Raw genomic sequence first — 14,561 nt, 5'->3', positions numbered from 1 at the left:
CAACAGTAGATGAATTCATAAGAGAGGCGACTGTCATCGAGCGCGCACTGCGACAACAATACCGACACTTTGACCACCTGCCAAACCACACGGCAGTAAGTGCTGCAGCTCAGAACACTGCCGTGTGTGAAAGTTTCCTGCGACAAATGATTAGGGAAATACTGCGTGAGGAACTTCGGGCCCTTTGCGTCCCTCCTACCCAACCGCCCGTCGCATCTGTTGCCGAAATCGTCCGCCAGGAGTTGAGGCAAGCCGTTACACCACCCACCCCAAGTCCTGAGCCACATCCAGCGAGCTACGCTGATGTGGTCCGTCGTCCTCCACCGTCATTTGTGGCGACACCCTTCCAGCCACGACCCGCGGCCGTACCTTGGTGGCAACGGGATTCCATGAGACGACCACCAGTTCGCCGAACTGACTTGTGGCGCATGGCCGACCGTCGACCTATTTGCTTCCGCTGCGGAGAACCAGGTCACATTGCTCGCTATTGCCGTCGTAGCGATTCCGGCTTCGGGAACTTTTCTCGTCCCGCTTCTTTCCGCTCTGAAGACCGTCGTGCCCACGATGCCGATCAACTGTCGACTGGCCAAGCAACTACACCGGGTCGCTGGCGATCTCCATCTCCTGCGCGTCACCGTGACTTTCCTCAGAGCTACACGGACGTCACCAGAGGCCGTTCGCCTAGCCCGCGCCGGGGAAACTAACTGGTGCGACCTCCGGGGGCAAGGTTGCCAATCGTCGAGACACCGAAAAGTTCCCCCTATCATCGCAAGAAGGTATGACGACAACTACGACGAATACGACGACGAATACTAATGCCGGTGAAGTTGTGCGTGCTGATCTTGGCGTTTTCATTGACGGACATCACGTTACAGCACTGGTCGACACTGGCGCCGACTTCTCAATCATGCGACAAGAACTCGCCGACCGTCTTAGAAAGGTCAAGACACCGTGGACCGGGCCACACATAAGGAGTGCTGGTGGTCAGCTGATGATTCCCACGGGTAAATGCACCGCTCGACTTCGCATTGGGGATTCTAGCTTCGTGGCCACTTTCGTCCTGTTGCCAGACTGCTGTAAAGAGCTAATTTTGGGCATGGATTTTCTTCGAGATCATGGCACTATTATTAACATCCCTCAACGTATGGTGACGTTTTGCACACATCCGTATGTCGACGACAGCAGCGAGGAACTACGCGGCAGTTTGCGAATGGCCGACGATGTGACGCTCCCACCGAGATCCTGCTGCCTTGTGTCTGTGTCCAGTGGGTGGCCTTCCTATAAGGATGTGATAGTGGAGCGCATAGTCGCTCTTTTGCTCACGCAAGGCATTTCCATCGTGAGGGGCGTCCTGGCGCTTACTGGTGGACAGGCAGAAGTGCTCCTTACAAATTTCAGCAACGAGCGCCGTCAAATCCAGAAGGGTACCGCAATTGCCTACTTCGACGATATAAACCAAGCCGGGGATTGCTGTGCTTTGCAACCAGATGACGCGACAGTCCCTGCCTCGACAACTTTGTCGGTGGACATATGCTCCACGCTACCGTCCTCTGATAGGAAGCGTCTGCTTGGACTTATGCACCAATTCGAAGACTGCTTTTCGCGTACGTCAAAGGTCCAGCGGACACCATTGACCAAGCACCGCATCATTACCGAAGACAACACGCGACCGATTCAACAGAACCCCTATCGTGTGGCTTCAAAAGAACGCGAGGAGATTCAGAAGCAAGTACAGAAGATGCTCGTGGATGACATCATACAACCTTCGAAAAGTCCTTGGGCGTCCCCCGTGGTTTTGGTCAAGAAAAAAGACGGCAGCTTGCGTTTCTGTATTGATTATCGCAAGTAGAACCAAGTCACGAAGAAAGACGTCTATCCACTGCCTTGCATAGACGATTCACTCGATCGGCTGCGTCATGCGCGCTATTTCTCTTCAATGGACCTCCGAAGCGGCTACTGACAGATAGAAGTCGACGAGAGAGATCGTGAAAAAACGGCCTTTGTGACGCCTGATGGCCTTTACGAATTTAAGGTGCTTCCTTTTGGGTTGTGCTCGGCGCCAGCCACTTTACAGCGTCTCATGGACACCGTACTATCGGGCCTGAAGTGGCAAACATGCTTGGTCTATCTGGATGATGTTGTTGTATTCTCAGCATCATTCGAGGAACATCTCAGCCGTCTATCCACCGTACTCCAAGCCATACGCTCGGCCGGCCTGACTTTAAAACCAGAAAAATGTCATTTTGGTTTCAACGAACTCAGCTTCCTAGGCCACATCGTCAGTCACGAGGGTGTTCGACCTGACCCGGCCAAAATAGATGCCGTAGCGCAATTTCCTGCAACCCGTGACAAAAAGGCTGTGAGACGCTTCTTAGAGTTGTGCGCCTATTACCGGCGATTTATCGAGGACTTTTCGTCTATTGCGGCGCCATTGACACGACTCACATGTGAGGACGTCCCCTTCTTTTGGGGTGAACAGGAGCAAATGGCATTCAATGAACTGGGACAACGCTTGCAAACACCTCCAGTCCTTGCGCACTTCGACCAGGACGCCCCTACAGTAGTTCACACTGACGCCAGCAATGTAGGTCTAGGTGCCGTTCTGGTGCAGTGGCAAGACGGCTGTGAAAGAGTAATAGCCTACGCCAGCAGAACTCTCTCTCGCACGGAGGAGAACTACTCGACCACCGAGAAGGAGTGTCTCGCCGTGGTGTGGGCAGTCATCAAATTTCGTCCGTATTTGTACGGCCACTCCTTCAAGGTTGTTAGCGACCATTACTCTTTGTGCTGGCTCACCAACCTTAAAGATCCATCTGGTCGTTTGGCGCGCTGGAGCCTAAGACTTCAAGAGTTTGACATGACCATCGTCTACAAATCTGGGAAGAGGCACACCGACGCCGACTGTCTCTCACGGTAACCAGTGGAAACTGTCACTCCTGATGACGAAAACATCGACGCGGCATTCTTGGGAGTTGTCAACACGGCCACTATTGCACGAGAGCAGCGCAGTGACCCTGAGCTGTTACCACTCATTGAATATTTAGAAGGACGACGTAAAGCCGTGCCGCGGTTATTTGCTAGAGGACTGCCATCTTTTTGCTTGCGCAACAATGTTCTCTATAAGAAAAACTTCTCATCAACCGGTAACCCGCACTTGCTCGTCGCGCCTGCCTCTCTTCGAAAAGAAATTATGGAAGCGTGCCATGATGAAGCAACTTCTGGTCATCTAGGCTACACCCGAACATTGTGCCGACTACGATGCAAGTACTACTGGCCAAAGTTACCTGCTGCTGTTAACCATCACGTGCGAACGTGCACCGACTGCCAAAGACGCAAAGCGCCTCCCAGCAAGCCAGCCGGTCTTTTACATCCAGTCGAAGCACCAGAAAAGCCGTTCACCCAGATTGGAATGGATTTCCTGGGTCCCTTTCACACTTCCACAACAGGGAACAGATGGATTATTGTGGTCACTGATTACCTGTCTCGTTATGCGGAGACTAAAGCTATGCAGCGTGGCACAGCAGCAGAAGCCGCTCAGTTTTTCATCGAAAACATCGTCCTTCGGCATGGTGCTCCGACAGCAGTGATCACAGACAGAGGACCTGCCTTCACCGCAGAGCTTTTGGAGTCGGTTCTCAGACTCAGCAGTACAGCTCACCGGAGAACAACTGCATACCATCCCCAGACAAACGGACTTATGGAGCGCCTCAATAGGACCCTCACAGACATGATCAGTATGTACGTTGACACGGAACATAAAAACTGGGATCAGATATTGCCATACGTGACCTTTGCTTATAACACCACTCGACAAGAAACCACTGGAATGACACCGTTCAGTCTGATCTATGGTCGCGAAGTCACGACAACATTGGACGCCATGTTGCCGCATGAGTGTGACGACATCCATGTAGACGCCGAAGAATTCACTCAGCGTGCCGAAGAAGCCAGACAGCTCGCGCGCGTGCGCATCTGTCATCAGCAGCATCAAGATGCACAACGCTATGACACCCGACACAAGTTTGTTAGCTACTCACCAGGCGACAAAGTGTGGGTCTGGATTCCGATACTTCGACGTGGACTGTCTGAGAAACTGCTAAGACGGTACTTTGGCCCATACAGCGTCACGCGATGCTTGAACGACGTGAACTACGAAGTTGTTCCCGACACTAATTGTAGTTCTAAGCGCCAAAAGCGTTTGCCCGAAGTCGTGCACGTCGTGCGTATGAAACCGTATTTATCGAGTTAATTAGCTCCCGGTTACCGTTTTCGTACGACCACTTCATATGCCTGGTAGAGCACCTACGTTGCGCGTCGGGACGATGCTTCTTTCGGAGGGAGGCAAATGTCACGTGCTTGCCCAAAAAAGACGATGACAGTTGTGCATGTGCCACGCAGGACCACAAAATGGACGAAGAAGAAGAACTCGCTTGCGCGTTCTAATTAAAAAGATCGACCTGCTTCTGGTGTCTCAGTCTCTACGCCAAGACCTCTGTTTTGACGTCGTGACAATATTAATGTGAACTAACAGGCAATATTTTATTAATGTTGTGTCCAACAAAGGAAAACGAGCCCTTAAAGTTTCAGCTTCTTTTCATCATTCACCGCGATGGCCTCGTGCTGGCAGACTTCATACTTTCAGGTAGTGTGCGAGGGATTATTGGTCAGCTGCCAGCCTGTAATGAGATCACATGCTGCGTGACGCCAAAACGCAGAAAAAAAGTATTCCACACTCCCCGTCATGTGTAGTGGCGATGCTGACTGACACTCCCCCGTTTTAATGCACATATATACCCTATAAAGTGAATGGGGTAATGGCCACCATGGTAGTTGGTAGAGCACCGAATGTGTTTTTGGAAGTTTGCAGGTTCAGTTCCTGCCCGTGGCAAGTTTTCTTTTAGTACACTTTTCTTTCCTCACAGTTACATTTACTACTAGTGACAACATCCCCTATACTTTCATTGGTATTGTTCTCTGTTAGTTCTCATTAAACTGTGTGTGTGTGTGTGTGTGTGCATGTGTGTGAGAGAGACATTTTGGAGCAATTTGGTGACTCTCTTTGCAGTGACAGATGCTGAGTGCAACCTGCTTCTGTATATGTACCAGCCTGAGTCTCGAGAGAGCTGTGGTGGTCAACGTTTGCTGAGAAGAGGAGACTTTCATGTGGGCTCACCTGTGGTTTCTATGTTTCGCATCAAATGCCGCATGGGAGACATTGCCAAATATGATCGCCGTGCCGCAAACATAGTGGATGGCAGGCACATCACCATGATGGGTGAGCTGTGTTTCATCCTGTATACTGTGTATACTAACCTGATATCTCCGCAATATTATGCACAAGTACACTGAAAATGACAAACTGAGCTAGCTGTTATGGGTTCATCAGCGTTGGTTCAATTGTGCCATTTTGTTACAGTTCCATATTCCTGCACTTTGGTGCACACATTCAAGTATAGCTTGCGCCAACTACGCCAAAGTTCATTAGTCCACCTGTTTACATGGCATTTATGATTGCAAAAAACACAATCTGACCTTTTGCATAATGTCGCTCATGACCCTCCCCCCCCGCCCCCTTTCTTTTCTTTATATTTAGCTTAACCAATGTCTCTGTGCTGCCACGTGTATGTGTGTTATTATAAGTTTAGCATGCCACCAATAGTTACTCTTATTTGTTAAGCAATACGTAGAAAAGTGTGTGTGTGTGTGTGTGTATGTGTGCTACCCCCCCCCCCCCCCCCCACTTTATGCGAGTCCCTCTGCATGCTGTACTCCGCGTACCGTAATGCAGGCGGACAAGTGGCAACAGCCATCGGCGCTGCACGCTGTAAACAGTGTCCTCACGAAAATAAAGATTCGGCTGTGCAAAAGTCCGATATTTCACGAAGAAATGTAGATGCCTCTTAATTGCGCTATGCCATGTTCTTCGTTTTGCATATTGCAAAGCTAGGCCTAAATTCCAGCGTAGCACACATCTGCCATCATGTGCAACTGTTGCTCGCGCTCGTCGTGCTTTTTTATTGTGAAATTGACAACATGCAGTTGCAAGCCAGCGCACATGACAACTGATCCCCCCATAGTCAGCTAAAAATAAACAAGTGCTTTCAGGCATCCTAAACATCGTTACAACAATCAGTTTCATCGTTAACCAATAAAAAAGTCAAAGACGACCTTGACGAGCAAATCTTCACAAATGATTCCCTCCCGCTTCTTGAAGACTACACTTGTGAGCATGCTCTGTGTGGCCACCACTTGTTCGCAAATCTAACTCTGATGAACACTGAGCAGCTCTGCCGCGGGGATTTATTGTTGTTCACAAACTACGTAACTGTGTAGCCGATATAGCTGCATGAGTCCTCAGAACTTGGGGAACCCCAAAAAGTTCTTCCAGGACCCATCTTTAGGACACCTGTTAATGGTGGATGCGAAAGGCGGTAATTTTGAGGAAAAAGGGGGGGGGGGGGGGGGTCAACTGTTCACGTCATCCCCTTCCCTCAAAATAAATTTTAAGAAATAATAATAGCTGGTGGCTTGTTTTTTCTTTAGGGCGACGTACTCACACCTGTCGTTTACTGAAATCGCATGGGCCATGCTTGCCTTGTTACTAATACTTCAACACACTTGTGCATTTCAGTGAAGTCATAATGTGGCACTCTTTCATGCCAAAACTTGTATAATGGCTGCTTTTTAGATGTTGGCCTGGTCAGCAATATTTCCCGTATGTTTAGACATGTTCTCCTCCAAGTGACCCTAAATTTAGTTTCGGCTGCTTCAAGCCTGCTCCGAAACACAGTACCTACTGCTCCAGATCTACTCCAAAACACTTTTTTTTTCGCTCCAAAAATTGCTCCAAATCACAATCTGGCAGTATCACCACTGATTCATACTTAGAACATACTAGTTAGGACAAGTACACTGCAGAACATAACACATTCCTATGCATGTTCTTATATTTCTACATGGAAATATTGCCACGTTCCTTTTCTCAAGTGTTGTTATCGCTCCGTTACACTATGTTCAACACAATCCGCACCTATGATGTTAGAGAAGCTTCGAGGCTGTAGTAAATCGTTTAGTTAAGATTAAGCCCACCTCGTAAACCTTTCAGATTATTTTGGAACGTACGTAGCCACTAGCGATAACACTAGAATGTTCGATGGTAAATGTATAAAATGCTGACATGCTCCGCCGCTTGTCAGTTGATCGACGGCCGACGCTCTATTCGCCGCTATCGTGCCAGTGTGTATCGCTTTAATCTTACTTTTTGTTTGTTGGCCACAAGTTTGGCCCGAATAAGGAGTTTCATCTGATCATGAAGTCGCCCTGCCGTGGTGGTCTAGTGGCTAAGGTACTCGGCTGCTGACCCGCAGGTCGCGGGATCGAATCCTGGTTGCATTTCCGATGCATTTCAGATGGAGGCGAAAATGTTGTAGGCCCGTGTGCCCAGATTTGGGTGCACGTTAAAGAACCCCAGGTTGTCAAAACTTTCGGAGCCCTCCACTACGGCGTCTCTCATAATCATATGGTGGTCTTGGGACGTTAGACCCCACATATCAATCAATCAATCTGATCATGGAGTCTGCTGCCTTGGTCCACGTCATGACCTCGTGACAATATATGAGTGCACAAGGTAGAAGGAAGAAAGCACTTTTGCTTCTTCCACAAAGAACCACACATTTGCTTTGATATGTGCGTAGTAGTGCATTAGTGCATGTAGGTGAGTCATGTCTCGCAAGCAGGTTCAACCAGCATGTCATGTACACTGGTGAACACTCTGCTTACTCCAGGCAGGCAGAAATTCGCTTAAATTTTGTCTGCTGCTCTATTAACTTGTCACATTAATTAATATTTATAGCTACTTGTGTGATAACCGGATAGCCCTGAGCCATGCCGGTCGCTGGACCGAATCACACACACGTACGTTGCCGTGTTCCACACTGACTGGCTGGTCATGTGCGCCGTATTTATTTCCTTGCAACATCGACGCCTCCGGGCTCCGGAACGGCAAGCTAATCTTATCACATCCCGCCCCCCTTTATTAATGGTTGCAAACAATTGTTTAAGGTCCGTAGCGCGATACTGGTCGTCGAATTCTGGTACTTCGACGCGGGACAGGAGTACTGGGTGCTGTGACAGAAAGTTCCGGTTCCCTTGCCACGTCTTCCCTGGGATCTTGCCTAGACTCTGTGTCGTGAAGACGATCCGGAGATAGCTGCCTCTGACCTACATCCAAGCCTGGAGCAAGACCAGTTAGCTGCGTCTGACCCACGTCCAAGCTTGGAGCAAGACCGGTAGATACTGTGCTGCCTGATTTTTGGTTGTCTGCACTCAGTTTCTCAGGGCCTGGCGGATGTGATCCAGATGTCGAGTTAACCGTCGTCCGTCTTCCAGTAGAACATCCATGGACGAAGTGCGTTGTTCGGTGACGACTGCAGGGAGCCACGCAGGTCCTGGACGGAAGTTCCTTGCGAACACCTGGTCACCCGGGTGGCCCAAAACCCTGGGTCTTGTTCCTTGGTCGCATCTGATTTTCTGCTTAAGTTGCTTCTGTAGCACCTTGGTCCTGAGGTCTGAGTGTAGCAGGTCCAATGCAGTCCTCAGCTTCCGCCCCAACAACAGCTCCGACGGACAGCAACCCGTGACCTCGTGAGGCGTTGACCTGTATGTTAGGAGCATGCGGGCAATTTGAGTGCGAATATCTCCAGGGCCAGCCTTCCGCAACTTGTTTTTGACAGTCTGCATGGCCCGCTCTGCAGCAGCGTTTGACGCTGGATGATACGGCGGCACCAGCATTCGCCTCACCCCGTTTTTCTTGAGGAATGTGGAGTAAAGCTCACTGGTAAATGCTGGCCCATTATTCGACACGACCACATCTGGAAGGCCTTGGTTTGCGAACATACTGCGCGTGCAGGAAATAGTTGCTTCAGCCGAGGGTGTAGAGACCGGGAACACTTCAATCCACTTTGAAACGCATCGACTGCGATAAAAAAATAGGTGTTCCTGTAAGGACCAGCATAGTCCACATGCAGCCGTGACAGGGTTTCTCCGGGATGCGGGGGCTTCCGGTTTCTCCGGAAGCCCCCGCATCCCGGAGAAACCGGGATGCGGGGACACGGTTTCTCCGGGATGCGGGGGCACCGCTCGGGGTGCGGGGGCTTCCAGCACTGCTTCAGTCTTAGCCGGGTTTGGACGCAGCGCAGCCGCACTAATGATATGGCCCAAGTACTGGACTTCTGGTTTCATGAATTCGCATTTGGATAACTTCAGTCGCAGTCCCGCGGTCTTCAGGCGAACGAACACTCGGCCCAAATTTTCCCAATGCTCTTTGTCACTGGTTCCTGTGACCGGAATATCATCAAAGTACACTACAACATGGTCAAGGTCGTGCAACAGATTTTCCATCTCTCGCTAAAATATAGCCGGAGCTGATGAAACCCCGAACGGCAGCCTTGTGAATTGGCATAACCCCTTCTGAGTGTTAATGGTGACTAGCTCTTGGCACTCCTCATCGAGTGGAACCTGCTGGTAGGCATCTTGCAAGTCAAGCTTTGTGAACTTTTTGCCCCCTGTAAGTCGCGCAAAAAGTTCCTCAATCCTAGGAATAGGGTAGGACTCGACGACTGTCACCAGGTTTATGGTAGTCTTAAAATCACCGCAGACCCGAACCCGGCCGTCGCGCTTCAATACAGGAACGATGGGCGCGGCCCACTGAGAAGTTTTCACCGGTTTGATAACGCCTTCCCGTTCCATCCTCTGTAGTTCTTCAAAAACCCTATCGCGCAAAGCAAATGGTATCGGACGTGCCTTGACAAAACGTGGCTTCGCCCTCTTTTGTACGGATATAGACGCTGTAACGCCGTGAAACGTGCCAAGCTGCTCCGAAAAAACTTCGTGATATTGGCTTACCAGGTCTTCCGTAGACTTCACGACGTTGACTCCCTCCGTCTGAGCGATGCCTAGCTTGAAGGCCTTCATCCAGCTTCGTGCAAACAGCGTAGGACACGCCCCTTTCACGAAAAATAGTGGTAGCTGGCACTCCTTGTCGCCATGTTTGACCATTGCTTCCAGCTTTCCCTGGACGCGTTTCATGTCGCCGAAAAAACTTCTCAGCTGCACACTCGATTGCTCCAACGGCACCGACGGAAAAAGCTCGGCAAACTTGCCATCATCAATGGTCGACACACTAGCGCCGGTGTCCGACTCCATATCGAGCATTATGCCATCAGCTTCAACCGTTATGCGCATTGGCTCCGGACTAGCCGTGTGAAGCGTCCACAAGTCGAAAACTTCGGGCTCTTCAGCAGAGACTGGCAGGTCGCCCAGGTTGTTCACGCGACTAGACAGGCTCCGGTCGAAATTTCTACTTCCCGGCTGAACTCTGCAAACTCTTGCAAGGTGCCCTTTTTGGCGGCAGTTGTGACGGATCGTGCTGCCGTGCTTACACTGACGCGCAGAATGACCTCCCCCGCAACGGAAGCAACAGCTATCAATTTTCCCCGAGGTGACAACGTTCGCTTGCTCCGGAGCTTCGTGAGATAGTAGCTGTGCTTGCTGACAGCTTAATGTGCGTGAATCTTTACGCGCAGCCTCCATAGCTACGACGGTGTCCTTTGCAGTTTTGAAGGTTAAACACGTCGTTTCCAGCAGCCGTGTTTGCATGGTTACGTCATTTATTGCGCTGACTATCTGGTCGCGCAACATGCGCTCTCGAAACGTTGGGAAATTACAGTCTTCGACTAATTTCTTCAACGAGGCAATGTAGTCACTTACGGTCTCCCCCTCTTTTCGATGTCTTGAGAAAAACTTGAAACTTGCGACTACTTCTGATACGCGAGGGGCGTAGTGCTTGCCAAGTGTGGAAAAAATTTCGGTCAGTCCTGCTTAGGCGGGCCTGCTTGGTGCTAGGAGGCCTCGTAGCAGAGAATAAGTCTCTGGACCGCAGCATGTCAAAAATATGGCTGTCTGCTTGTCGCTCGGGATGTCGTTCGCGATGAAGTACAGCTCGGCCCGCTCACAGTATTCCGCCCACTCTGATGTACTCGGGTCGAACGGATCCAGCTTCCCGACGACAGGCATGACGACGTGTGATTGTGCTGTGCCCGTCCGGTTTGTCAGTCCACCTCGTCGCCACTTGTGATAACCGGATAGTCCTGAGCCATGCCGGTCGCTGGACCGAATCACACACACGTACGTTGCCGGGTTCCACACTGACTGGCTGGTCATGTGCACCGTATTTATTTCCTTGCAACATCGACGCCCCCGGGTGCCGGAACGGCAAACTAATCTTATCACAACTTGTTTGTTTAAAGTAATTAAACTCTGGCCAATCAGATAGTTTTGTTTTAGTGATTCATAAGTGCATATTATATAACACATGTGCTGCAGAAAAAGGTACAGCTTAACCCTTTTATAAAAGATGCACCAGGTAGCAATTATCAAGTTCTATATGCAGTGTCTCTTATAAGCAGGCTACCGTAATGTATATTATTTCTTACCAACCCCTACTTCAATGTCAGTGGACGAATATCTCTTATACCTATTTGTCTCTTACAGTCTCTTACATCAGTGCCTCTTATAAAAGGGCTTAACTTTATGTAGAGGGATATACTGCAAGTGCAATCGACCGGCTGCTGCTGTTTAATGTGTCATGGCAAAGTGACAGTTGCCGTGCTTTGTACTCGCTGTGTCAAATGAAATGCAAACAGCGGCAAGCATTTGATTGGTATACGTGGTGGGCCCCATCCAGTCATAACTATTGACAGGCGTACAGCGCTCCATTTTGTTAGTTCTGTGCACGTCCATGGTGATGATGGGATGGCATGCACCACGCCATTGCTAATGCTTGCCACTGTTCGCACTTCATTTGATGCCGAAAGTACATGTATAGTACGTGGCCCAACCACATGCCACCTGCTGAATAATAAATGTGGGTGTATGTTGGCTCATAATGTATAAATCTCGGGAATATTCCGTAATGACCCATTTCTAAATGCATACTTTTGTAGCTTACTTAGATATTGACGAGGTTTTTGGTAATGACAGATGATGAAAGTTTGGCAGGGTATTGCTGCAAACATTGCTCAAGGTCATGACATGGGCTGACAAATGGACATAGTCTCTTGTCCCCTTGTCATGCCGTCCACCCCACCTTTTTGTAGCTTTCAGTGCGCTCACGGGTACGAAAGGAGGAAGTGCTCAAAGCATGCAACAAATCTCTGTAACACTGTACATACTTGTCTGGTTGTAAAAATTTTTGCAGCTGTTCATTCGTAAGGAAATAATGTCCTTTAAGGAAGCCATTCGACGATTACTTGAAGATTTTGTGCAGGGCTCTTTTAATCGAGAGCTTTGTTGAAATAGTATTGAAAAACTTGACAGACCAAACATCATGTTATGAGATTTGTTTGAAATAACTTAAATTTTTAATTTATCAGTTTTTAATCATTTTGAGCTAAGGTATTATCACAAGCAGGGTAGTTACGACTCAATATTGGTTGTCTTTCAGCAACCCTTGATGGAAGCCTTGCCTATGTTCTGCCTGTGCCAGAGAAGACCTACCGTAGACTGCTTATGCTGCAAAATGTGCTGTTAACGAACATACCCCATTATGCTGGCCTCAACCCGAAGGCATACAGGTAGGCATGATTGTAATCTTTGAGGTACATACTTCTGTTCATTTGTTTCAAATGGACATCACTATAGTCTATAAATATGGTTTAGTTCACTCAGAAATAGATAGCATGCAAGTGAAAGTTTTAAATGCCTGCTTGACATGTATTCTTTTTTCCATTCAGAATGTACTGCTCTCAAAGACGTTTCCTTGGAAATCCTCACAAAAATATTCTGGATGGTGAACTGATATGGAAGTTCATGCATTTGTCTTTCATGGAGCGCAGTGAGCTGTCAAAAAAGATTGGCACTACAGTCTCTCAGGTAGGCTTTGCTATATATATATATATATATATAATTAGTTGAGCCACAATCGTAGCTTCACTCATGAGCTGTTTCTTGTTTTTCAGATCACTGATGATCTTCTAGAAATCGAAACTTACACAGCTCATTTTTGAGCTCTGCTGAGTAATAGTACATGATCTCTTGTAAATAATCATCAGTTATTAGCATTGTTCATGGGGAAAAAATGAATAATGTTGAATGATTTGAAATGATAAAATATCGAACCAGGCCAATCTTCGTTAACCTTTTTTTCTTTTCTCTCTATTGCACTCTCTCATCAGTAGTCACTATTGTTTCGTTTTTATTATTAAATAATCAATATCATTCTTGTGTATTGCAAATCAACAGATGGAACGCATAGATATGCTGTGGCAGTCATTTCTACAATGTATAAAATTTCTGCCTTGTACAATATGGAGCTGAAATTTTGTACAAAAAGCTGCACTGCCTTCCTCTCAAAAGACTGCACTTCGAGTGAGTCATATTTATTAGCACGAATGCCTTACACACACACTTTCTTTATTGTCACAGAACATAGCTCATCACATTGGTTAGTGATGCAATTCCAAAATCGCAGTGCAGCTTAATCACATACATATTGAAGCAAAAAAGGAAAGTAAAGGGGGAGGGGGGTTCCCCATATAATCATGACAGGATCTCTTGGCTCCTGTTTATAGGAGAAGGTGGGGAAAGAACACCACCTCTGGAAACTTGCTGAGCCAAAGGGAAGAGTTTCTGCGTTGACACTGAAGCGTGGGCATAGTAAAAAAAAGAAAGTCGAGGGGGGACATGCCTTTCAAAACAGACTTTCTTGATTCTTCTTGGAGGTTGATGAAAATTGGCACAGACACTAAAAATGGCCTCACAGTGCTTCCATAAAAATTTGTTATGGACAGAAAAACTGTTATGGACAGAAAACTGGTGGGGGAAAAAAATTTTTAGCGGTTTATTTAATGACGCGCGTCGGGCATATAAAAACTCGTGCCGGTGCTTCATACATGCTTTTTTGCCACTCTAGCCGTGAAACGCACCATCATACACGGCCGGTCGCGGAAACGCTAATCTACGAGGCTTTCATAGTCTCAGAACATTCATAGACACTCGCGGAAATACCAAGCAAGGCTACAAGCACGTCTAAATTGAACCACAAAAGCTTATTGACAGCCCTCCACATGACTATGCAGCGCGCGGCCTCATGGACAGCACAGCCTGTGCGTAATGCCCGCGGCATTCGGTAACGGTGTCCTAAATGTGTAATGACGATGACAAAAAACTGGCACTCACTGCGCTTGGTATCGCATTTTCGAACGCCGACGCGCGAAACTGCTAGCTGTTGTTCGGAGCAATCCTTGGCAGTAGAGCGAGGGGGGGGGGGGGGGGAGAGAGAGACGAGCTTCACAGTGGGGTCTGCTGCCGATGCGTAAAATGCTCGTATGCGGTTCCGAGGAGCTAGCGAGTGATGTGCTTCGTTGCTTGCGAAGAAGCACGTTGCCACGAGTGCTCTAGCACGGCGTTCTTGCCCACAAAGTTCGTCTAGCCGTCAGTGGAGTTAAACCTAAAGACAACTCCTATGACGAGCCGCGCTCGAAGACCGCGCACCCGCTCATAGT

The 14,561-nt window shown here is 48.5% G+C and overlaps 1 protein-coding gene across 4 annotated transcripts in view; it reads left to right on the top strand.

Moving 5' to 3' along the window:
• Positions 1-13,184, top strand: part of Cpsf160 (cleavage and polyadenylation specificity factor subunit 1) — a 129,087-nt gene extending 115,903 nt beyond the window's left edge. For all 4 annotated transcript variants that reach the window (XM_037427734.2, XM_037427735.2, XM_075877701.1 and 1 more), the window contains 4 exons: positions 5,066-5,275; positions 12,503-12,632; positions 12,792-12,930; positions 13,017-13,184. In XM_037427734.2, coding sequence (XP_037283631.1) covers positions 5,066-5,275; positions 12,503-12,632; positions 12,792-12,930; positions 13,017-13,064 — 527 coding nt within the window. In that variant the 3' untranslated portion in view covers positions 13,065-13,184. The remainder of the gene's footprint in view (positions 1-5,065; positions 5,276-12,502; positions 12,633-12,791; positions 12,931-13,016) is intronic.
• Positions 13,185-14,561: the final 1,377 nt, after the last annotated feature.

The sequence above is a fragment of the Rhipicephalus microplus genome, chromosome X (genome assembly GCF_043290135.1).
Source record: "Rhipicephalus microplus isolate Deutch F79 chromosome X, USDA_Rmic, whole genome shotgun sequence".
Classification (NCBI taxonomy): Eukaryota; Metazoa; Arthropoda; class Arachnida; order Ixodida; family Ixodidae; genus Rhipicephalus; species Rhipicephalus microplus.
This window is presented reverse-complemented; position numbering and strand designations above follow the sequence as displayed.